The 24,457-nt window shown below is 42.3% G+C and overlaps 1 protein-coding gene across 8 annotated transcripts in view; it reads left to right on the top strand.

The window, feature by feature from the left end:
- Positions 1-24,457, top strand: part of LOC311252833 (pleckstrin homology domain-containing family A member 5-like) — a 227,601-nt gene that overhangs the window by 143,952 nt on the left and 59,192 nt on the right. For 6 of the 8 annotated variants that reach the window (XM_084346391.1, XM_084346389.1, XM_084346387.1 and 3 more), the window contains exons 4-5: positions 9,623-9,706; positions 17,255-17,308. In XM_084346391.1, the coding sequence (XP_084202517.1) occupies positions 9,623-9,706; positions 17,255-17,308 (138 nt within the window). The remainder of the gene's footprint in view (positions 1-9,622; positions 9,707-17,254; positions 17,309-24,457) is intronic. The other 2 variants (XM_084346385.1, XM_084346390.1) reach the window with 1 other exon arrangement.

Raw genomic sequence — 24,457 nt, 5'->3', positions numbered from 1 at the left:
TTTGTGTTTTTCTTCACTCTCTTGATCCTTAGCCTGCAAACCCTAACATTTATCTTTTAACCCATTAGGGGGTCCCAACCTTTGTTGCAGACCATCACAGACAGGGGGAATCCAGGTATTAGATATTGTCTCTAACAGCACCAGTACCTCTTGTTTGGACTTTGTAATTTAAAAAGAGGTCATGTGTTGTGACAGAGAAGTAGTTTAAAGTTCTGCATAAGTAAATGACAGTAGTTATGCTGCTGGGTTTGAGTGCCTAGTGAACAAAACGGGTTATAAAGTAAGTGAACAGAACCTTCCTTGCACAGCCAGTGTTTGTGATCAGGTGCTGATCAGATGCAGGAACATATAAGGTGCATATCAAAATAATATCAAAAGAGCGAACAACACAAAACTACTTCTTCAAAAAACATGGCACAGTTAATATCACATAAACTTACAAGAATCACACCATTTCACCAAATACAACAATGTTTTGTAGAAAAGGACTCAAAAGAACAACCTGTGAAGTGTTTTCTATATCCATGACTGATGATTTTTGTCCGTCATCTCCAGAGAAGATGTGTTTAATCATTAGTGGCCTGTTGCAGGCCAAGGCAGAGGGAGGGTTTCTGCAGGGTGAGGACGAGGAAGCAGAGAGAAGCTGGAGTTTAAAGGTGAGAGGGGACGGAGAGAGGCAGCTGACGGGCGGGCAGACACACACTTAATTGAGACAGCAAAGGAGAAAATGAGCAGGAAAAGGCCGGGGAGGGGGCAGCGCGAAGAAAGAAACCGTTAAGAAAAGAATCATGGGCCAGGTTGAGGAAGGAGGTGTGGAAGTAAAGAAATGGAGAGAGGAAAGGTGGGGGCAGGGCTGTCAGTGCTGGTGGCCTTTCTGAAAGGTTAGTGGCCTGGCCAGAGGGAGAGATGGTGAATGGCAGCCGCTCTGCAGGGAGGAGAGGGGGGCTGTGGTCAGGATGTGGATACACACACACACACACACACACACACACACATCTGACCACGGGGCAGCTTTTTCACATGGCATTTAAAGCAAAGCACGTTCATCACGCTGACGACTAAACATTAGCTGACATTTCACATGGACGGAATTAGCTGATTATTGTACTATTGTTCAGAGATGGTGATGTGTGTATGTGTGTTGACACATGTGTGTGTGTCTGTCTACCACTGTGACACCTGGTGCTGTGGAATGTGTACACAGAGTGTATAGGGAGATTTTTATTAAAATGTCAGCTGTGCGGCAGTTAGATTCTTTATGCAGATGTTAATCATGATGAATTTTTCATGTTTCCTGCTGGGTTAGAGGAACAGTGCAGGTGAACTTTTATGAGTACTTTTAAAACTTTAAAATTCCATTTACACAACAGATGGACTCTTCTGTTATAGGTTGTGAATGGTTGCCTAGAGAGAGGTCCTCTCAAAGCAGCTGTGCTTAGGTAAGATAAAGAATTAAAAAGTAGGACCAATAGGGTACTCTCTGCTCATATAGTTCTCTCTTTCTCTTTATTTTTCCACATCTTTGTCTGTTGTCACAATATAATGACTTTGACTTTTGCACTTTGATTGGTCATGTGAATATATGTTATCTGGGCATTTAAGCATATTCTGTGGTTGAAGTCACAAAGAATGGCAGCTGAAAAGACAAGTGAAAGGTAGACAGACGAATGGAGACTGATCAAACAGCCCTATTTCCTAGAAAATATGTTTATATCCCACTAATTTGCTTTTCCTAATGTGTTATGGAGAAAATGTAAACCCTGCCGGGATTACATTCATTTATTAACACATTTTTATTTCCAATCAAGGAAGTGTGACATCCTTATACTGTGCAACACTCACAAGGAGGAGCTCAGGATGGCTGGTCGGCACTGTGAAGGTTTAGAAATCAGTGTCTGGGTTTAGTTGGTTTAGGCAATAAAACACTTGGTTCATGTTGGGGACAAATGTTAAAAATGCAGCACAGTAGCCTAGAAAATATCCATATTGAATAGTTCTGCACCATGATTGTTGATTGGCCCATTTAAGCACCATCCTGCTAACTGCACAGGCCCTGAAGCAGCAGACAGTTCACTGTTTAGTTTAGTGAGTAAGTGAAGGTGACAGTACAGCGGTTCAAACCTTCTTGCCTTTCCAGGCACAGTGCCTTTCAGCTCCCCTCCCATCTCCCTTGTCTTCAACCTCCTCCTCCTTCCTTCCCATTATGTTTTATGTCAGTACATCTGAATTGGGAGCGCTTGGAGCCACACCAGGAAGCTGCTGTGAATTGGCACTGTTCTCTTTGTTTATTGCATTTATTTGTCTTGGCCTCCCTCATTTACAGTTTGTTTCTCACCTCCTCCCTGCATCTCTTCATTTTCTCCTTTCTATTCTATCAGCCTCACAACAGTCTGATGGCCTGTGCCTCTGAAACAGCCTCATTTCTAGCAACCAAAAAGCGAGGAGGGCTTAGGTTTCTTGCTGAGATGGAATTGTTGGCTGGTGCCGGGACTGAATGTGAGAGCTTCAAGTATCAGCAGCATTATAATGGGATGTTAGAGATCAGAATGTGTTCAGCACTGTGTAATGAAACAACAGATACCTCTTGATTCTTCCTATACACACATACAGCTTGCAGCTGTGTTTGCATTCCTGGTATCATGTTCAAGTGGACTTGGTTCCAGACTGGGTTGCTTGTTGTCTCCTCTCCAGTTTGTGATATTACTGCTCAGAATATGGAGATGCATTCAAGATCTTGAGAGCTCCTGTCTTGATGGTGCTATTGGTGAAGTCCATAAACTCAAGGGATTCTGTTTATATTGGACAAATCTGCAGCTCACATGCCAACATGAAGTGCTAATGCATGGAGTGGGGATGTAGAGGTCAACTTCCATACAAGAGACTGGAGTTCTTGTTCTGTCATAGACCAACAGTTAATGTTGCTTTTTTAAAAGGGACCATGATGTGACCCTAACCTTAGTCAGGTGTTTTAGTTGCCTAACTGTAATTATATTTTAAACATGTTTTATTTGCCGAACCACAGTCTTTTCTAACCATAGTTATACAGCTGTGGGCAAAAGTTTCCATCCACTTGTGAAGAACTGTGATGAATGAGTGGAACACAAACTACTTTGTCCCAAAAACATTCATGAAGTTTGGTTCAGTAATGAATTTATTATAGGTCTTCTGAACATGTGACCAAATCTGCTGGCTCAAAAATATACATACAGTAACTTTAATGATCAATTTAGGTGATTACAGAAAGTCGTGTGAATCAAATGTTCTTTGTAGCATCTTAACTTCTTCTGAGTGATTCTGATTGATACCAGCTGGTGACCTTTCTGGACCCATTTTAATAGGGCTTGTTTGATACAGCCATTAGACTCAGCCACAAACACTACAATGGGAAAGTGTAAGGAGCTCAGCATTGATTTGAAAGAGCTCATTATTGATTTGAAAAAGTCAGGAAAGTCACTTGGAGCCATTTCAAAGCAGTTACAGGTCCCGAGATCAACTGTGCAAACAACTGTTTGTAAGTATAAAGTGCATGGCACAGTTGTGTCACTACCACCATCAGAAAAACACAAACTATCACCTGCTGCTGAGAGAAAACTGTTCAGGATGGTCAAGAGGTTTAGGGTCAAATAGAATTCTAATTTACTTTGTGTACATTTCTGATGTATTTTCCTTGTTTTGAGATGATTTAGTTGGGCTGGATTGTTTGGTGTCCGACCTGGAGCCCCGCTGTCTGTGGGCAGAGCTTCAGGACCGGCTGGCAGAGAGACTCTCACCTTTGTTGGTTGTTGGCAATGACGGACCTTGGATTGGTAGGAGAAGGTGTTTATAAAATTGGATTACTTGCTTTTGGATTTTAGAAGTCAGTTTTTGTTGATGACAGTAACCACATTGTTATATATAACCTGGAATAATCTGGGTTGGATTTACTTTGAGTGTTTGCACTGAAACATGCTTGATCAGCCATGGTTTAAGATAACCCAAGCAGCTGAAGGAGGAGCAAGACCCTAAGTGAAGGGCTTTCAATATGTTTTGGAGCCCTTGTTCTTTAGTGATCATAGAAAGTGTTCGGGTTAAGTTCTGAATTTACCATGAAGGTTTTATTTAACTATCACACATGGTCTTTGGCTTTTGGTGTTCACTGAAAGAGTGAGAGCAGCTAGGTGTTTTGGGGGAAGTTATGTGATGGAATTACTTCTGTGCAGCTTCCAGAAGTCTTGTCTCAGTGAGGTTGCTAGGTCAGTTCAGGCCCATACAGAGACCTATATGTAAACCACCAACCATATCTGGCAACCATCGTTATAGCTTGAGATGCTGGCTAAAGTGCTGGGTGGATGGATATGCTGTGGCTGATCGAGAAATAATGAAAACTCTTAACTCTCCTGAACACAACTTAACCATTTTTACATTTCATGTTTGTACAGATTAAAAAAATGAGGCCCAAAGTGTTAATTAGGGAGCTTTATAAGTGTATCTAGAGGCAGTTATTTTAGCTTTGAACAGAGCCATGATAACTTTCCCCGATAACTTTCCGAATATTTATGCTAAGCTAAGCTAACTGCCTCCATGCTCCAGCGCTATACTTTTTCTATTTGACGGTATTAATGTTCTCATCATACTCTCAGAAGTATTTGTATAGTTTTTGTTTTCATGCACAGGATCACCAAGAAAGGTGGGCTCACCCACTGATTAGACAAAAAACTTGCAGTTGTTCAAGTGCTCTGTTGAGAGGGCCATAAATTGAGCCATAAAAGAAGTTGATGGTGTGAAACCGTGGGCATGTGTAGTATGAGTGTAACCTGCAGGGAAAAGGTGTCTTAAACCTTATTTTGGTCCACATTATCTTTGCAGCTATGAAAACTGTAGCCCTAATATCAAGCTAGCTGCTAAGCTGCAGCACATTAACGGCATGAAAAAGCACCTGCATATGTCACCACTAACAACACACTGTCTGTCCATGACATGTAGGCTACAGCACAGCTCCTCATTCCCTGTCAATCACACAGAACCCAAGACACTCCTCCAGACAGCTGGTGTTTCTCTACAGACCCCTTATCGTCCTTTTGATTTGAAAAACTTACAGTACATTTAAATAAAACAAAAGAAAACATTGGCATTATCTCTGACAGCAACAGGGGATGGCTAAATGTGATTTCATGAGAAGGTTGAAATAATAAAAGTAACTCTCGGAGGGCTACTTTCAGTTTGTTTTTTCCACCTGGTAGTTTGAGGAAAGGCTGTCCAAAGGATATTTTGAAAGGAGCTATAATTAAATTCTGTTAAACTAATCACCAGTTAAGTACAGCCTGTGTAGAGCAGTGATCCACAGCATGCTGCTATTAGAGCATGCAACATGCTATTCATTCATTCATCAATACAAAGCAGTGTAGCTCTTCATATGAAGAATGATATTAGGCATCCATAATTAAAGCAACATTTATAAGATGACAGGTTCACTGGCTGTTAAACAACAACTTTTGATTATTGTGAGGGACTGTCCTCTTTGAAGCCGGACCGTTGAGACAAAGTTTGGTTTCATCAGTGAAAGTGTTTTATGTCAGTGCTGTCTGTTGCTGTTCATGTTTAATATCTGCCTTGCGATTGTGAGGAGATCAACCCGTCTTTGACAACTCATGGTGACTGACACAGTCTGTTCTGCCTCTTCTGAGCTAGGTCAAGCCTTGCAGGGGAGCGGCACTGATGTGACTGTAGTTAAGATTGGATAAGGCAGAGTTTACATCAGGTCCACTAGCTCGGCACGTCGCTGTGATTTGTCTCGCTGTGTCTCTGAAACTGAGTGTAATGATGCTTCTGGTTTGAAATGTTGCTTTAGGTTGAAAGCCTGTTGAAAGCTGCCCTGATGGTTTATTCACAACTTGTCATTTTGCTGCTCCGTCGCTGAGCCATCTTGTTATCAGAGGCAGATATGTTTCTGCTCCTGTGACTTCACCCTCGTTTCTTTTTTTCTTTTTTAAAGAAGACAGTATGACAAGATGTGGCAGATGTTCTTTTCTTTATTATTAGAGCCAAAAGTCTGTGTGTATTTGACTTTACAAAGCAGACACAGAACAGAAATAATAAGATAATAATAATTTTTTTTTTTACACAAACATACACATATTTGCAGCATGACCTTATACATAAATAACAGAATAGGTCATAAAAATGGCTTCTAGAAGAGAAGCAGCAAGAGGCGTACCCAACAAACGTGGTTAACATTGTGATGGTTACAGTTTGGTTAGGTTAAGGCAACAAAACTACTCAATGAGTCCTGAAACCTGGAAATAATAAGCATTTTTGCACTTGCACTTCCCTCGTCTCAAAGTCTGTTTTTTTTTGGTATGGGTTGTGTTAAACTCTTGCTGAAGCCGACTGGCCTCCGAAGCCGACTGGCCTCTGCAACCGACTGGCCTCTGTAGCTGACCGGCCTCTGCAGCTGACTGGCTTCTGCAGCTGACTGGCCTCTGTAGCTGACTGGCTTCTGAAGCTGACTGCCCTCTGTAGCTGACTGGCCTCTGTAGCTGACTGGCCTCTGCAGCTGACTGGCCTCTGCAGCCGACTGGCCTCTGCAGCCGACTGGCCTCTGCAGCTGACTGGCCTCTGTAGCTGACTAGCCTGGCTGTCCTCCAGGGACTGGAGCAGTGGAGCATTCCCAGCTATGGTGCTGCATGGCTGGCTAGATTAAATCCAGGAGGAGCCCCCTGCTGCCCCTCCCTCAATGACTCCCTCCAGCTCCTGCACATCTGGCATCTCCAGATGTGGGTGTGAAAACATTGTACCCTCTCAGCCTCCATCTGCTGCCAACACATACTGACCCCCCAGAGAGAGAGAGAGCTCACTGCGTTTATTTAAGGCTTCTCACTCAGGTGTCAGAGCTGGGGGGGGGGGGGGGGGACAATTAGTCTGCTTTCCTTTTTATTTGGTTGATGTGAATATTTCTAATGTGTCATCTAAAGTTTCTATGTGTCATCTAAAGAAGCATCCGACTATTGTGAGATTTATAAAGACAGGACATTTTAAGGTGGAAGGCAGGTGTATTTGTGCTTGTTGGCCTCATGCTGATTATTGCTAATGCTCCCAATGAACACACACACACACACACACGCACACACACACACACACACAACACACACACACACACACACACACACACACACACACACACACACACACACACACACACACAAAATCAAGCAGTTGATCTATCCCATGCTGGCTTTTTAAAGGTCGTTTGACTGAAAGTACAATATATAGTTTTCTCATGTAGTGGTATTTCTCCATGCTACATTTCACTTAACTGTGTTTATGATTAATAGTCAGACTTCTTATAGAATTATAAGAAAATATCGTATTTGCGTGTAAAGAGTGTGTAAGATATGATGCTGAGCTTTTTTACAGCCCAGTAAGTTTGGTTCAGGTTATCTGGACAATTAGGAGAAGGTGGGGAGAAGAACTAGTTCAGGCTCTTTCAGGAGGTCTGTGAGTGTGTGCTACAAACCTTCCTCAAGTCACTTCATTATCACTGTCAAACTATGTTTCCAGGGTCCATAACAAAGCTCTGTTTTGTGAGAAGGAGTCGAAGGAGTCAGCAGTCTTCTTGTGATGCAGCATATGACAGAGAAAAAGCAGAGGAAGAGGAGGGGGAAGATGAGGTGGAAAAAAGAGGAGAGGAAAATAGAGAAGAAGAGTAACACAGAGAGAGGAAGAGGAGAGGAAGACATGAAGTAAAATAAGAGATGTATGGAGCCTGAGGGGAAGTATAAAGACATGTATAAAGTATGTATGTATAAAGACATCCAGATGAAGGGTACGGAGCCTCCAGTGTGCCATCACATAACACAGAGACAACACATCAGCTGGCCAGTCAGAGCTGCGACTCATCTGTAGTCGGACACTTCTCAGTTAAAGTCGTCACAAGTAAGGAACTGCTAATGTTAAACTGGGAAGATGAATTTTAAAAGGAATATGATCACATGTGAGTAAATGGTTTCACATTTAAATCTATTTAAAGAAAAACTAAGAAGCTAGATTTGACTATTTTGCTATACTATGCTATTTTATTTTTGACTAATACAATCTTAAATAAAAACTCAAAGTGCTCTGACTGACTTTATCTGGTGCTTTCAATCACATCTCACAGCCTTCATCAGTGCATGAGTTCAGTACGGAGCATCAGTATCAAACCAAGGTTAGGAATGAACTAACACAGTCAGATCTGATTAATAAATGGTTGAATAATGAATAAAATGCAGAATGAACACAATTGATTTTGTTCATGTGTGATTTCATTCATTTCAACACAAGAAAGTCTACAATTATTCTTGTGGAGATGAACTGAGGAGGGATATAGAGAGAAGAGCTCAAAGTGAAAGACAGAACACAGATGAATGAAAGCAAGAGAGGACATGATGATGGTGGAAAAGACAGAAGGACAGAGGAGAAAAGACAGAAGGACAGGAGAAAAGACAGAAGGACAGGAGAAAAGACAGAAGGACAGAGGAGAAAAGACGACACAGGAAGTGCCTCCGAGGAGGAGCGAGGGAGAGAGAGAGGGATTCTATCAGTTCACTGTTGTTCTTCTGTAGTCTCTCTCTCTCACTGTCCTCTCTACTGTAGTCTCTCTCTCACTGTCCTCTCTACTGTAGTCTCTCTCTCACTGTCCTCTCTACTGTAGTCTCTCTCTCACTGTCCTGTCTGCTGTAGTCTCTCTCTCCCTGTCCTGTCTGCTGTAGTCTCTCTCTCACTGTCCTCTCTGCTGTAGTCTCTCTCTCACTGTCCTCTCTGCTGTAGTCTCTCTCTCACTGTCCTCTCTGCTGTAGTCTCTCTCTCACTGTCCTCTCTGCTGTAGTCTCTCTCTCACTGTCCTCTCTGCTGTAGTCTCTCTCACTGTCCTCTCTGCTGTAGTCTCTCTCTCACTGTCCTGTCTGCTGTAGTCTCTCTCTCTCTCACTGTCGTCTCTGCTGTAGTCTCTCTCTCACTGTTCTGTCTGCTGTAGTCTCTCTCTCTCTCACTGTCGTCTCTGCTGTAGTCTCTCTCTCACTGTTCTGTCTGCTGTAGTCTCTCTCTCTCACTGTCCTCTCTGCTGTAGTCTCTCTCTCACTGTCCTGTCTGCTGTAGTCTCTCTCTCACTGTTCTGTCTGCTGTGGACCGGAGTGAACGCAGTTTTTTAGAAGGAGACTGTTGATGCTTCCGCCTCGTGAACTTTCTTTGATTTTTGAGGAGCTTATCATCTGCAGCAACACTTTTTGTCACCTATGATCGAACAGGACATTATGCTGAAGTTTCGAGTCAACCAGTGCTCCAGGTGTGTGTGTGTGTGTGTGTGTGTGTGTGTGTGTGTGTGTGTGTGTGTGTGTGTGTGTGTGTGTGTGTGTGTGTGTGTGTGTGTGTGTGTGTGTGTGTGCGTGTGTGCTGAGTGACCTTTTTGCTGTGTTTTGTTAAAGGTTCATGATGCTTGGTTGCTAATACCAATAGTAAAGTCATGTATTTAACTCTGTTAGGATCATGTCTGCCTGTCTTCAGCTCTTCGTCTGCTTCACATTTCAGCTGTTGTGGTGATGTTGCATTGACCGAACTCTCTCTCCCTCTCTCCCTCTCTGCCTGTCTCTCACTCTATGTTTCCCTGCAGTCACAATGAGCGAAAGGTGACCTGTAAACACCCGGTGTCAGGCATCCCCTCCCAGGACAACTGCATCTTTGTTGTAAATGAACAGTAAGTCTCTCTGCACTCCGACACACCCACACAGCATTGTATGCTTCTGATTTGTGCACTGATTTGAAAGGTCAGTGGACACACAAAGCACTGTTGCAGCTGTGCTCTGCAGCTGTGACAGTGTGTGAATGTACTGAGTGTTGATCTGGAGGGACTTAACTATACCACACTCCAAAGTCCAGACTTTTGTTATGACCAGACAGGACTTAAGAACAAAGGAGTGGTAGGATGAGTCATATTAAACATGTCCCCTCTGTTTAATGCAAAGACACTGCTAGTAGAATAGGAACACGTCATTTGGACTTAAACAGGTAACACACGCTGAACATCAGAACTTCAGCAGCCTCTTTTGCTTGTGTCTTGTTTGTTTTCCTTGTCACTTGATTGACATCACTTCACAGCGTTTCATTCAAATCACTCACTCAATAACTCACTCTTTACAATGGTGGCAGGTTCTCCAACGTCAATGAAAGATAAATGTCTCTATTTTTGTCTCCATCTGTGGAGACAAAAATAGAGAGAAGGTGCTCCTTTTAACTTATCATTTTGTCTTGTGAAAAGAAATTCCGGCTACGTTTTAGAATCAGATCAACGCATCCTCCGACCCAAACCGCTGAGTACTGTCGGTCGATTGCCAGTGACTTCCAAAACTACATGTATCGCCGTTCTTTAAACATCATGGCTGTTGCAGCGTATGAGCCATACACAATCCAGACCTCCTTCGTCCGCTCACAGGTTGGCTAGATTTGGGAAAACATTGTGGTTTGGGTTACAGTAACTCTGTTACTTATGTAACTTTAGTTCCATAACATACGTGAGGTAACTTCACTATGTCACTTAGTTAAAATAACTGCTCATTGACTTGCTTCCACACTGGACATGAGCAGTGGTCTCCTGGGTTGTAGTCCTGCTCCCTTTAGAGACGTTACCCTACGTCTCCTCACCTCCTCTGCTTCCATGATAATTATTACAACCACCTAAACGTTTTTGAGGTAGGGGTGTCATGAAAAATCGATTAAGATGAGCTTTCAGTTTTGATTGTCAGAATCAAATCTGTCTATAATACAGATGTTACTGGATTTAAAGACACAGGCTCCAGATCAAAGCCATGACTCTGCTGGTGGACTGATGCACTGTGGAGCCACCGTACATTCTGCTCCAACCCAGCATGTCAGCACTTTTCGTACCTTCTAGCCTTCCTCAATATTTGTGTTACTTTATATTGTCATCGGAAAGAATGTTCCCGGCCTGAAGTTGTTCCTGCTGGCCATGATGGCTGTCACCTATAATTTGTGGTGATGGCATTTCTTCAAGAAATGATGGTGGCTTTGTTGTTCAGTGTACATCAGGTACAGCCTGTTTTTGTATGAGAGCATTTAACTGTGGTGTTGTGGGGGAATGACTGCATCATCTGTAAGCCATGTTAAAGCTCTGACTGTTGGATGACGGTCCTTTTTAAATGTCCTAATCAGAGACAGTGTATCCATGCAGCTGTGAGGACTTTAACAGAGCATCAGTGTGCAGCTGCAGCTCTCCAGCAGCATGGACGCCCACACTGAGAGCAGTAAGACCGGGCTCTTATCACAGTCTGCACTCTGTTCACCGCTCCAAAGCCTCTGTCTGGTTTTCACGACACAAAATATTCATCGTAGAATCAGTTTTCAATCCCGGTCTGAGCACGCCCTCTCTGTTGGGTGTTGTTGTCTGAGCTTCCTGGAGGCGGTGGTTGAATAGAAAGCAGAGGATTGTGGTTGTTATACCGGCCATAAATCATCTTTTCAGTTCGTCTGATCACAGCACAGCTGCACACACCAACAGCCCTGTGTCTGTTTCTGACCACCTAACTGTCAGTTTTTGCCACATGTTAATGGAAAAGACTTTATTGAAAATATGTCTAGATGCCAAATATTTGTATGTGTTTTTCTGTGATAAGTGCCAACAAACATTATTTTTGTGCTGTGTGACGGCAAGTCATTGTTCTCCAAACCAAACAACAACATATCTCATTTGTAACTGTCCTCCAAGATGAGTCATATATACAGTATGCTTTCTGAACTGACACCCCATAATGCCAGGACAGCGTGGATTGTCCAACACCATCAGAAATATTAAGAGGTTAACTGTATATTCACATTTTCTGATCTAGCAAAGCAATGCTTAAGATTTAGTTAGGCACAAAAATGCTGTCACGTATCCAAAAAAAGATTTTTTAGGGTAAGAGAAAGATTGGGTTTAGGTTTGAATAGCTTCTTTTTCCAAAGAACAACTGAACACGCCATGAAAATCTTGTTTTTGCCAAAAATGAACAAAGATGGAAAAAATGCCACCTTCTTGCCCTGTGTTCCAAACTACACTGACACTGACTGTGTTCAACGAGCTCTGTTTAATGCTGAAATGCCATAATCATATAAACAGAAGCACAATAGCCATCCTAAACATACCTCAGGCTAAAAAGGCACAACAGCTGTTCACTGCTGTCAATGCTAACCATATCCAGCTACCTCGTGTCTCACTCACATGTAAGACAACAACCAACATGGCTATTGTTAGCACTCACCGCTGTCAAGCTAGTGTGTTAGTGCTGGGAAATTCTGGCTGCACTTTCTCTGCCATTATTGAGCCACTGGCTTGCTAATACCTTTAGCCATACATCCACCTAGCCCTGTGGAAGACTCAGTCATGCCACGATTGGATGAGCTCATTCCAGGCCTGCAACAGCCACAGCTACTGCATTATTTTATTTGTGAGAGCATTTGATGTTTTGGTTTCTGTAAGGAATTTTCTACAATTCTAACACAAAATCCTTCTAGAATAACTGACCAACCTCAGCTTTAAGAATATTCAGACGGAATTAAAATGTGAAACAAATATTAAAATATCCTCAATGAATAAAACATCAATGTAAACAAAATCATACAAGCCAAGCTATGAATAAAATGAACTCTCTGGCTTGTATTTCAAAACACAACGGGCAGTTTGAGGTCAGGAGAAATGACTGAGGTCATGTACATATACATATACATGTTGATAAGATATGTAAACAAAGATAATAACATGATAATCAGGAGATTATTATGCCTCCACTGATTATCCGTCTTGTTTGTTCTATCATCTGCTGTCTGTCTGTCTGTCTGTCTATCTGTCTGCCTGTCTCCCTCCTCTGTCTGTATCCATGCAGCTCTCTATGGTTTGTTTACAGCAGCCATGCTACATACTCACAAATCAAGACAGATCTCTCTGAATGTTTTCCCTCCCTCACTGTGTGCTGTCAAATGACCGACTGCTGGATGCTCCCTGCCCATCAGCTCTGAAATGGGATCCATTCTGCAGACGACACGCACACACAGTTCTTGCAAAGAAACTACTTTCTCCTCCCCTGGAGATGAGCTACAGCACAACAAAAAGTCAGGATGACGCTGCTGAAATGAAATTTAGGAGCGGAGCCCCTGAGAAAGACAAACAAACTGCAGCAATTACACGCTCCACCTCCAAAAGAGTCGTCAGGATGGTATTTCAATCCGTTCTCGTCTCTGAACTGTGCAGCCGAGATACCGACCCCCACCACACACACACTGTCTTAATGCTAACAAGTTTAGTGGAGCTGCACTCTCTGGGCAGCACCTCTCTTGCTCTTTCACTCACACACTCGCTCTCCAACCCTTTCACACTCACCCCATTCATCTCCCATCCCAATTATCTTCTCTGTCACACTGCTGCTGTTAAGGAGTGCTGAGCTCTCTCTATGTGTGTGTGTGTGTGTGTGTGTGTGTGTGTGTGTGTGTGTGTGTGTGTGTGTGTGTGTGTGTGTGTGTGTGTGTGTGTGTGTGTTATGTAAATGAGGTGTGTGCGGTTTGTATTTTTAAACTTGTTGAGCGGAGAGGAGGTGAGAAAGTCTCGGGGAATGAAAGGTGTTTAACTGCACTGATGCTGCTAATGAGAGTTTCAGCTCGTTCCGCCCTGACTGGCATGAAGATGAAAGGTGAAAGCATAATATCTTTGCTTTAAAGTTCAGTTGAAGTAACTTGCAGACATGATGAATGTGATTTGACCTGCAGACACAAAGCATGACGTTTGTGGCTGCAGTGTTCACTACAGCCCAGGACATGAGTGTAAGACTTGATTAATCTGCAGCCTTAACAAGTGTCATGTGAAGTTAGCGTGGAGGGCGGGGCTCGAGGAAGGCTTCTGGAGTTTGAAAACAGAAATGGTTCGATACTTGGTTAGGTTTCAGAAAAGATGGGTTGAAATAGACCCTGTCACACTGTCAAATACATGTTTGAAAGGATAACTTCTCCCATTTCTTTAATTTTCCAGTCTCCCCAAGTCGCTAAGCCATGACATTATAAAAACATGATTGTTCAGTCAGAATGATGGCCCTGGAGCAACATTAATTATGATGTTCCAGGAGCAACAACATAGCAATATCAGACCGTACAAGGTTTTTGTCCCAATGGTACTGTAGCATTAGAAGAAAGATCTTAGGGTCACCAAAAATCTCTGGATCATGAAAATCCGTTCAGGATTTCATGGGGATCTAGCCAGGTGTCTAGATATTCACTCAGCAGCTGTGGGAGAAACGTGAGGCAAAGGTACCGTGTGACATTAAAGAGATGAGTGTCAGCACTAAATGATATTATAGTTAGACACACGTATCTGAGTGCTTTTAGATTCAGTGTGACTTACACTTTCTGAGGATGTCTTTATCATTCATAATCTTCATGAATCCACATGGAAATCATGGAAAACAAAATCATGCTTATAACTTGAGGACAGATCTGCCATCTGAGTGGTTGACTGTGGTTCACTCTCTGAGAGCACCGTAACAGATCATTTGTAATAGTTGTATGGTTCTGGTAACATGACGCACCAGAGGGTTTGTTACACAGAACGGAGCTGCTAGAAACTGTTTGGAGAAGGGCAGGCGCTTTAAAAAATACTTGACAGGTGATTGGACGAACCATCGGTCTATCATGGTCTAACTTTAACCGATCAGATCAACAGTAGGAGAGCAGTACCACCAGTGGAGACAGTTAGTAAATTAAACTCTTACTGAAGTCAGTTGAGAGGAGAGCAAAACCATCTTTTCCATCAAGAAAAGCCGGTAGTGCCGTTCTTTGTTCTTCTTTAAATAAAAAAAACTCTGATAGAACTGATGCTAATGCAGCTACACTAGCCTCTTGAGGAGCCAGTGCTGTTTTCAACAGTTACTAACAGTTCCTTCTTGCTGTCGGCACATCTGAACCACGCCCGTAGCAGCAAGTTGTTCCTCATAGAACACTTGAGCCTGGCAAGAGGGAGCAGCTGAATTCTCAAGATCACTCTTCTGAGTGGGGCCCAGGAGGTCATTGGAATGATGTTGAAACTACATTAAAGCAAAGATGGTGGAGTTGTTGGGAGGGATTTGTGTGGAGATAGGCGGTTTATTTCAATCAGCCATTGAAAAACTGAAAGTAAACACCAGACAGTGAAGTGCAATACTGCTGGGCTTTGCACTGTTGCCTTTCATGGTGGTACAAACATGTTGCTAATCATATCCAAATCCCAAATCCCATGTTTACAGATTATCAGAATCAGAATCAGAAATACTTTATTATCCCCGAGGGGAAATTGTTTGTGTAACAGCTGCTCCCATTCAAAGTTCAGAATATGCAGAAGTAATAATAATAATAATAATAATAATAATAATAATAATAATAATATCAATATCAACAAAAACCAAACAAAAATACAAGAAATGTACATATATACAGAGCAATAATGCCACACTCAGAGTGAGGAATTAAACAGTTTGATAGCCACAGGCAGGAATGATTTCCTGTGGTGCATCTTGGTGGGATCAGTTTAGTGCTGAATGTACTTTTGTGGCTGAACATCACGTCATGGAGTGGATGAGAGCCATTGTCCAAGATGACATGTAACTTGGACAGCATCCTCCTCTCTGACACCACCGTCAGAGAGTCCAGCTCCACTCCCACGACATCACTGGCCTTGCAGATCGGTCTGTTCAGTCTTTTTGCATCTGCTACCCTCAGCCTGCTGCCCCAGCACACAACAGCATAGAGTATAGCGCTGGCCACCACAGACTCATAAAACATCCTGAGCATAGTCCGGCAGATGTTGAATGGCCTCAATCGTCTCAGAAAATAGAGACGACTCTGTCCCTTCCTGTAGAGGGCATTTGTGTTATCAGAGTGTTGATGCGATCATATGCAATCAGAGCAACCCGACCAGTCAGCCAAGTTGCACTACCCTCAGCAGCTTGGATGGGACCTGGACATCCTGTTGCCCAATGTAGACATCCAACATCTAGTCATAAGGAGTGCTACTCATTACTACAGAAAGCCTACAAGCTGTAAGAATGGAGTGTTTATCAGACACTAAAGGCACTTGAGGAGGTGTAGTATTTAAATACACAGTATGTGCAAAACAGAAGAACACCATGTTTCTGTCAACACATCTTCATCAGGGAGGCTATTGTTCCAAGGTTGGACTAAGTGACTCAGGCAGAGATGTTCATGGACGAGACAATATTTAAAAGTTTAATTCACATCACGTTCAGTCTCGTTTGCTGACTTCCTTCCTCCTTCCTTCCTTTAAGTACACAAGTTAACAATATATATAACAAAGTCCTGTCGTTTTTGGACATTTTGATGCAGAAATGTTACTGCTACATCATTAAGTGCTGCATTTTTATCCCTGCTAGCCATGTCAAGTTTAAATTAAGGGATTCATAAAATCCACATCCACAAAGTTGCTTTTTAAAACCCCCTGGGGGGAGTTTTCCTCCTCTCACCGAGATGAACAGTACACCTCTGCAGCTATTGCTTTTATTATTGACTCAGTAACTCAGTAACATCTTGTCCTGTTTGTCTCCCGGATGTTGCGTTCATACTGCTCTGCCCATCCTAACAAGTTAGGAGGAGTTTTCAAAGGGGTGTGTCGTACTCATCTGGCTCAGTCCTGACCCTTTCTGACACTTCATCTCTTTCCTTCTCTCTTCCTGCTTCCTCCATCTGTCTCCTCACTTAATTATTAACAGATTCCGCTCAGACATCTTCAGATGTCAGATTGTTCAAACAACAGAAGATAAGAAGAATAACAGTAGAAAATGATAATGGGCAGACGCACAAGACTGACTGAAAATCTGGAAGACAGACAGACAAAGAGTAATAAAAAAGATATGTGATGTTGAGCTAATGGGAGGCTCTGAACGATGGTGGGCTGACGGGTTGATCAAAGACATAATAACGTGGCTTTAAATGAATGATCAGTTTGCCTGGAGGGAGGCAGATTGGTGTTTAGAAGAACAAAGAGTTTTGAGTTCGACCACAGAGGCTTCCTGTTTGCACTCACGTGATGTTTCATTTGCACATTTCAGTCACTAACCTGACCTCCAGTGATGTGAGAAATACCCTCATTCATGTATTGTTTCATGTTTAATTTTAATGTTATGATTTCTGTCTATTATTCCATGTAGCACGACTGAATTTAATTTCACTTTTTGAGTTCTTATTATTTTGTCATTCTCTCTCCCTCCTCTGTTTCTAGCGTGAGTTGTGGAAAGCTTGTCCACCCTGACAAGCCCCTAGAGGCTCTCACCAGGTAATGATCGCTCACTTCGCAAGAGCTGCTTTGGCTTCAGCTTCACTTCCAGCCTTGATACTTGCTACTATAATACTATTTCCCTTTCCACTAAGTCCCGCCCCTCCCTGTGTGCCCCATGGGACCATATTGCGGCAAAAAAAATTGTAGAGCAGTCACTGGTGTGAGGCAACTGTTTGATCCCACACATATGATGTTTGTCAATGTAAAAGATCATCTTCTACATGAGAAAGTCACAGTTTGTCGTAAAGATGGTAAATTATCAGCAAGTTTTATGTAAATCTGCTCAGTGAAACTACATCATATCGCTCACTATACGTCACCAACACCAACATGGGTGACTTGGTCAGTTCTGTGAGCTGCTGATATACAGAACGTGGTGAATGTCAAACGAGACCACGTCACTAACACGACTGTTGGCCGTGTAGTCTTTATATTTATGCATTTCACAGTCTTATACTCCATTAGTTTTATGACAAGGTGAGACTTTCTCAAGTTGAAAAAATAATCATGCCAAAATCAAATGGGATCAAAAAATGATTTGTCTCTCACCATCGACTGCTGCACATATTTTTTCTGAAGAAGGGGGAACTTGGCCTCTGTAATGTCAGTGACTAAAACCACAAGTGTTTGCTTGCTGCATGTGTTGTTAGCAGTGGGTAAGTTCAAACAACAGCTTCACATGTGAAGGAAGCTACTCTTCCACTTCCACAAGTTAAATAAGAAGATCAATGCCAACATCTGTAGAAATAAGTTTGTGAAAACAAGACGCTGTAGATTTAGAAAAAACTAAGTGGATGTGTCTCAACACCTATTTATTCATTGTTGCGCTGCTCAGTCTGTAGCTAGTCACTGTTGGTTCTGTTGAAAACCACTCACAAAACCCATCCAATGTTTTTTAACAACAACCCAACACAGTCTACAATACAGTTGTTCTTTATAATACATGAGGTTTGGCCTCTTTGGACTATTTCCCTTCTTCATGCTCTGTGGAAGTAGGTGATGTTGTGCCAGAAACCCCTATGACTGGGCATTAATGCATAGTAGACCATCCAGTATTCTTCCTCTAGAAAAGGATGTTCACTGCTCTTTTTTAGAAGTAGTTAATCTGACAAATATGTGCCAAGCCAACTACTAAATCCTCATGCTATAAACCTTCCCTCTTGTAGGAGTCTCCCCTTGTGTGGCTTATCCAAGTGTAAACCTGTCTGCCATGATTATCACCCATGGTGTGTGGACTACAGTTTGAAGCCTGAAGTGTGGCAATGTAGCTTTAGCCATCTTCTTTTTTAGCCAGATTAACTATATTTGTGGGAGAGAGGTGCTGGGGAGAATACAAATTGCTACACCTCTATCCTGATTTGACCAGAGCCTCCCGAGGACATGCCATGGTAGTGACTCGTCGATCAAAGGTAGCCACGCCTAAGACTTAAACCTTAAGTTTGGCAAATGTATGTCTAGTTTCGTTCTCCTTCTCCGATAGACAGCAGCTTTGCTTAAGTTCTTATCATGTATTCACGTACAGCACTCCCTGTTATAGCATTCAGTCATTTGGGACTCAGCAGCAGCTGTTACGCTGGGACCTAGTGCCAAATTATTCAATGGGCCCCGCTTTACCACAATGATTGCAAACAAATACATGTAATAGGCAAAATCACAATGATTCAGATCAGCCTCAACATTAAAAGGACTAACAGATGAAGTGAATAACATTGATGCATATAGTGCAATGTTCTGCCTGGACCTGGAGCGGGGCTGAGTTCCCCCTGCGTCCAGCTTTAGTGCTAAACTAGTTATATTTGTCCCCCACATATCCCCGTACTCTACGCTCAGAGATGATATTGATCTTCTCATGTGACTCTGTAAGACAGCAGTTCAAGCTGTTCTGTTCATTTCCGTCTGATCTAATTGGTGAAAGCCCACTATGCAGCAATGACAAGCAGTGACTAACACACTGATCTTCCATCTTTGTCTTCAGCTGCATTCATCTTTAATTCAAGGCTTCGTTCCTCTGTTTGAGAATTCCTTTTCTTCTTCTTGTTTCTCCTCTAACACTAACTTTATTTCAGACTCTGCGTGAATTGCCTGATGAGCCGCTGTGCACCACTAATGTAGAAATGATATTCTGGATGATTAATGTGTATGCCATGAGTGGTGTCTCCAGCAGCAGCAGGGAAAGTTAAAGTTTCCTCTCTGAATAATAACCCTGTGTTGAATTTATACGAACAAGCTCTTTTTTTGTTGCCATCTGAATCAAATTACATCCTCTTTCCCTTCATAAGTGGTTTGTATTACCTCTGAAATGATGAAATGAAATCTGGTGTCAGGCTGCCAGTGTGACTACCAACACACTCTCCCTTTGTTGAATGACAGGGTTTAAAATAGAGGCTCGGTGTTTTCTCCCAGCTAAAGCATTCAACTGTCATAGTGAACTGTGCCTCATTGATCCAATCCAGAAACATTAAGAAAGAGAATTCCATTACTGAGAAGTATACCTGAAGTTACTCTCACAGCCAAGGCAAACATGATTCAGCATAGACATTAACACAAGTAGTGGAGTCATGTAGGATTCGATGGATTTCAACACATGTTGTATTTATGAGTGTCATTCGTTTACTTTACCTTCATTTGAAACAGGCTCATATTAGAAGCAGATCTTTATTTTTAACTTTTTTCTATCATAACAATAATTCTTTGTTTTCTGATCTGCTTCTGTTCGAATTAGCTGTTAAATTAAATTCTTGAGATATTTGTTCACCACATTTTATCGAGCTTGACCACATGTGGTGAAAGTCTTCTTCCTACATTTTTCTTCTCATTCAACTTTGTTACATAATCTTCATTCACAACAGCAGATGTACCACCTGGCTTGATTGCTACCTCCTTATCTTGGTTTCTTTGTGCCATTGATCTAGCTTTGGACCCACGACATCTCTCACTGTCAGCTGTCTCAGGACCTGTGTCCTCATAGCATTTTCCTGTTGGGCAGAAAGCTGCTGGCTGTGAGCTCAGGAGTGCTGAGAGAAAACACGCTGCACGTGCGTCTTGTCTCTCTGACAACAATGTCTAAACAGCCGGCGCTGTATGATCAACACTGTGGTTTACTATATGTTTTTTATTTGACATCGGGACATCAGCGCGAACAACACATCTGGCCTGTGTGTGACCCTGATGTTCAGTGTGAGTCACGGTCTTGTGCCAAAGCTTTAAGTGTTTGAACTTTTATGTGAGGCTAATAAATCTCAGGACGTTCTCAATGCTCTTTGTAACAGAAGAGTTCAGGCCTGTAGTATCGTGTTTTTGTGTCATCAACCATTGTGCTGTTTAATTGCACTGGAGCTGAAAAGCCGCAGCTGGCTCTTCTGTGATTGTGTAGCTGAACCCTGATTCACACTGCTCTGATGTGTTCCAGTAAAAATGGAGTTTCAGACAGCCATCATCTGAGAATGAGTTGCTGAATACCAGGTCTTTAGTGGAAGAAACTACCTAATCCACATTCAGCTCCCTCTGAACACCATCTCACAGTGTTTTGTAAAAAGTATACCCAAGTGTCATAATTGAGTAAAAGTAAAGATATGGTGTTAAAATATTACTCTGATAAAGGTGAAAGTCACCCATATGAATAGTACAGAGATAAAGTCCTAAAGTATCTGATATTAGATGTACTTCAGTATCAAAAGTACAAGTAAAAGTAAATGATACATATATTTACAGTATCTGAGATTCAGCATTTTTCAGATTTTCGGAGTCCGTGTTTTGTGTTTTGCCAATGAAATAAATGAATTTAAGAATGTGCCGCTTCGGCTCCGATGCAACGCTCTGCAAAGTAACTGGTAACCAAAGTTGTCACATAAATGCAGTGGAATGAAAAGCACAATATTTGGCTCCAAAATGAAGTGGAGTGGAAGTCTACAGTAGCAGAACACGGAAATACTCAAGAAAAGTACAAATACTTCAAAATTGTACTAAGGTTAGTAGTTCCAATTCCACCACTGTAATTAGTAAATGAACTTGGCTCAGGTGCCATCATGTGAGCTAACAGTCTGGTGGCCCTTCATGGCGTACAGGAGGGGCTGGGGTATCACAACACTTGATGCCAACTTAAGGTTCTTAAAGCTGCTGCGAGGGTTGTTGTCGTTTTAGCTAGCTTCCTGTCCGTTTTGCAGTTAGCGTCCCCTCCCTCCTGTCTGCGTCACCACATGAACGTGCAGCAGGAACCATCAGACAGAGCAGCAAACAGGAGGATCCTGCTCTGTGATCATGAGCAGACAGGACCGCCTCTTTATGGAGTTCTCTGTCCTGATTGGATAAAGAGTGCAGGGATACCAGAAGATGTCTGTTACTGCATGAGCAGGAGGAGGAGAGACACGTTACTGAACAAACACTGTATGTAGCGCTATTTAATACTTATTTTAATAAGCAGATCATGTTTACAGCGGCTTTAACAGTTTCCACACTCGGTACTATATATATAGCTTTCTTATGAGTGCAAGGCTCAACTCCCTGGATGGTGTCTTTATTACCATTGTCAGTTTCCAAACTGGTATTTATTCTAATAGCAGCACTGCAGTTATTTGTGTGATGTCACCACAATGAGAAATTCCCTTTGACTGAAACCACAAGTAAGATTGTACAGAGAACAAAAAGTGCATGATACAAACACAGCTGAGTCATCAGTAATATCATAGAGAGCAAATAAACACTGATGCTCACAGTGCAGAGGAATCCGTCCTGCAAACACATGGATCTGAATTCATTCCAGAGCTCTGTGGTCCAGCACTCACACGACCAGTTTCATCAGCGAGTCGCTGAGGAGCGAAGAACCAGAGCAGCTGAAGCACAGGGTCTATGGAGGAAAGGTTAATAAAGGCTAGGATAACCGTGTGACTGAAAGATGAAAAGGCAGACGAGATGAGACACTGGGAAGGATTGGAAAGGCAGAAAGAGGGGAACACAGATTGACTGTGTGATCAGGACCATTTCAGTGTGTGTGTGTGTGTGTGTGTGTGTGTGTGTGTGTGTGTGTGTGTGTGTGTGTGTGTGTGTGTGTGTGTGTGTGTGTGTGTGTGTGTGTGTGTGTGTGTGTGTGTGTGTGTGTGTGTGTGTGTTAGTCACCCTGATTTGGATGTAGGACTCTTGTTACTAGAGGCGAGTGAAGGCCTCCTCTCTTTCTCACAGTCTGCTGGCCGGCATTTCAGTGTCACCAACAGAGCCACCAAATTGGAGCAATTTCAGAACATCCGCCTCTGGCAACAATAGCTCTCTCTGTTTCCTAAGGGCTAAATGTCTTCACTTGGAGACACTGAACACACACACACATACACACACAATTGAGACTGATATATGTGAATGTTGCCAGCTCAGCTGAAAGATATTTCATAATGAGTGTATTCTGACTCTGACTTCTTCAGCTCATCCAGTTAAATCAGTCAGGTTGGCAGGCTGCTGTGAGGGTTTTTGTCTCTATATTGTGGGTGTCTCTGCAGTCAGTCACTGGCACCACTGTTGCAAACACAGCGTTAGCAACATGGCTAACGCTAGCTGCCTGGCTACTGTCCAAAACAACTGCAAGAATCTCAGTTTGAGCTGGGAACCCTGATCTCAGGGCTGTGAAAAGGCAGATAAAACAGCCGGTTGTAAAGAACAGTAGGCAGATCTTGTTACTTACTGAGCTTTGCTTCTTTTATGCCTTTTTTTTTTAACACAATTCCACAGTCTATACTAGCTTCCAAGAAACAAACTAGACAGTCTCGCATCTTCAGTGAGCACTCTGCAGCTAGGTTTCCAGCCACCTTCTAAAATGTTTCTAATACAATCCCTGTGTTTCCTAACATTAAGGACCTGTTAACTGGTTTAATGAACAGTGCATCTTAGCTCTGAATACAATGGCTCCATACAAAACCAGACTAGCCCAGTCGTTAGTCACATATCATCCCAGTTCTCGCCTCCCTTCATTGGCTTCCAGTTAAGCACAGAATCAATTTCAAAATGTAATTAATCACATATAAGGCTCTGCATGGTCTGGCACCTGCATACATAACAGAATTACTGAGCCCTTATTGTAGTAGCCATCCTCTCCGGTCATCTGATCAGGACATTTTATCTGTTCCCCGTTCATATTTCAAATCCAGAGGTGATGGTGCTTTTGCGGTGTCAGCTCCAAAACTTTGGAATGGCCTTCCCCAGTCCGTCAGACCTTCAGAATCAGTTTGAAACAACAGCAGAAAATGCATTTCTGTAGGTTAGCATTCTCATAAATTCTCCCAGCTTTGCCTCACTTTGTCTACAGCTCTCGTCTTGTGCTAAAACATGTTGAGTTTGCATCATATATGTGTTTGTCTTTGAATGTGTGTTGTATGATTGTTTGTTCGTAGGGATGGATGGATGGATGGATGGATGGATGTACACTAGGTTCTGACTTGTTTATGTGAAGCACTTTGTAACTGTGTGTTTTAAAAAGTGCTATACAAGTAAAGTTATTATTATTATAAGTCACTGATAAACAGCTCATTTTCATGTGAGATAAATGAGCCAGAGAAGTGCAGTTCTTTTTGGCGTTGGGTTTGATGTCAGCTTGTTGGATGTCGGCGTCTTAGTGAAGTCTCAAATCAAAAGACAATCAGAGTTTTAAGTAGAACAAAAGATCTGCTGCAGCTTCCAGAGATCCCTGTGTCAGATTTAGACTGGTGCCTCTACGGTCTCTACAGTCCTCTAAAATCCATAATTAATCATAACTTCAGCTTCCTTCACTAATATTGGTCATTTGCCCCCTATGAAGAGCTAAGTATTAAATATGAAAAGCTAACTTGCTTTTGGCAAACTGTGGTATGGATAACTGCTGTCAGTGTCCAGTGCTTTCCTTTTCAAATTCATGACATTAAGGACTCTGATATCCTGCACTTTGATTGGTTGAAAACATGCCATTGATTCTTAAAATCCCTCTGAATTTAAAACAAACTCATTACTCACTACATTTTGTGTACTGACGTGGCAAGAAATTGACGTTTCTATTTGATCTATAAGTTTAGTCAACATTTGATTTGGGGAGTTGGGGTTTTCCATTTGCCTTCAAGGCACTGAATGTTGCTGCGTAGGCTGAAGTTTCAGAAAAGGGGATTTTCAGAGCTGTCAGTATAGAGTATAGAAGAG

This window comes from Pagrus pagrus (genome assembly GCF_965226575.1).
Source record: "Pagrus pagrus genome assembly, chromosome: 23".
Classification (NCBI taxonomy): domain Eukaryota; kingdom Metazoa; phylum Chordata; class Actinopteri; order Spariformes; family Sparidae; genus Pagrus; species Pagrus pagrus.
The sequence above is the reverse complement of the archived record's forward strand: the minus strand, read 5'-3'. Positions and strand labels throughout refer to the sequence as shown.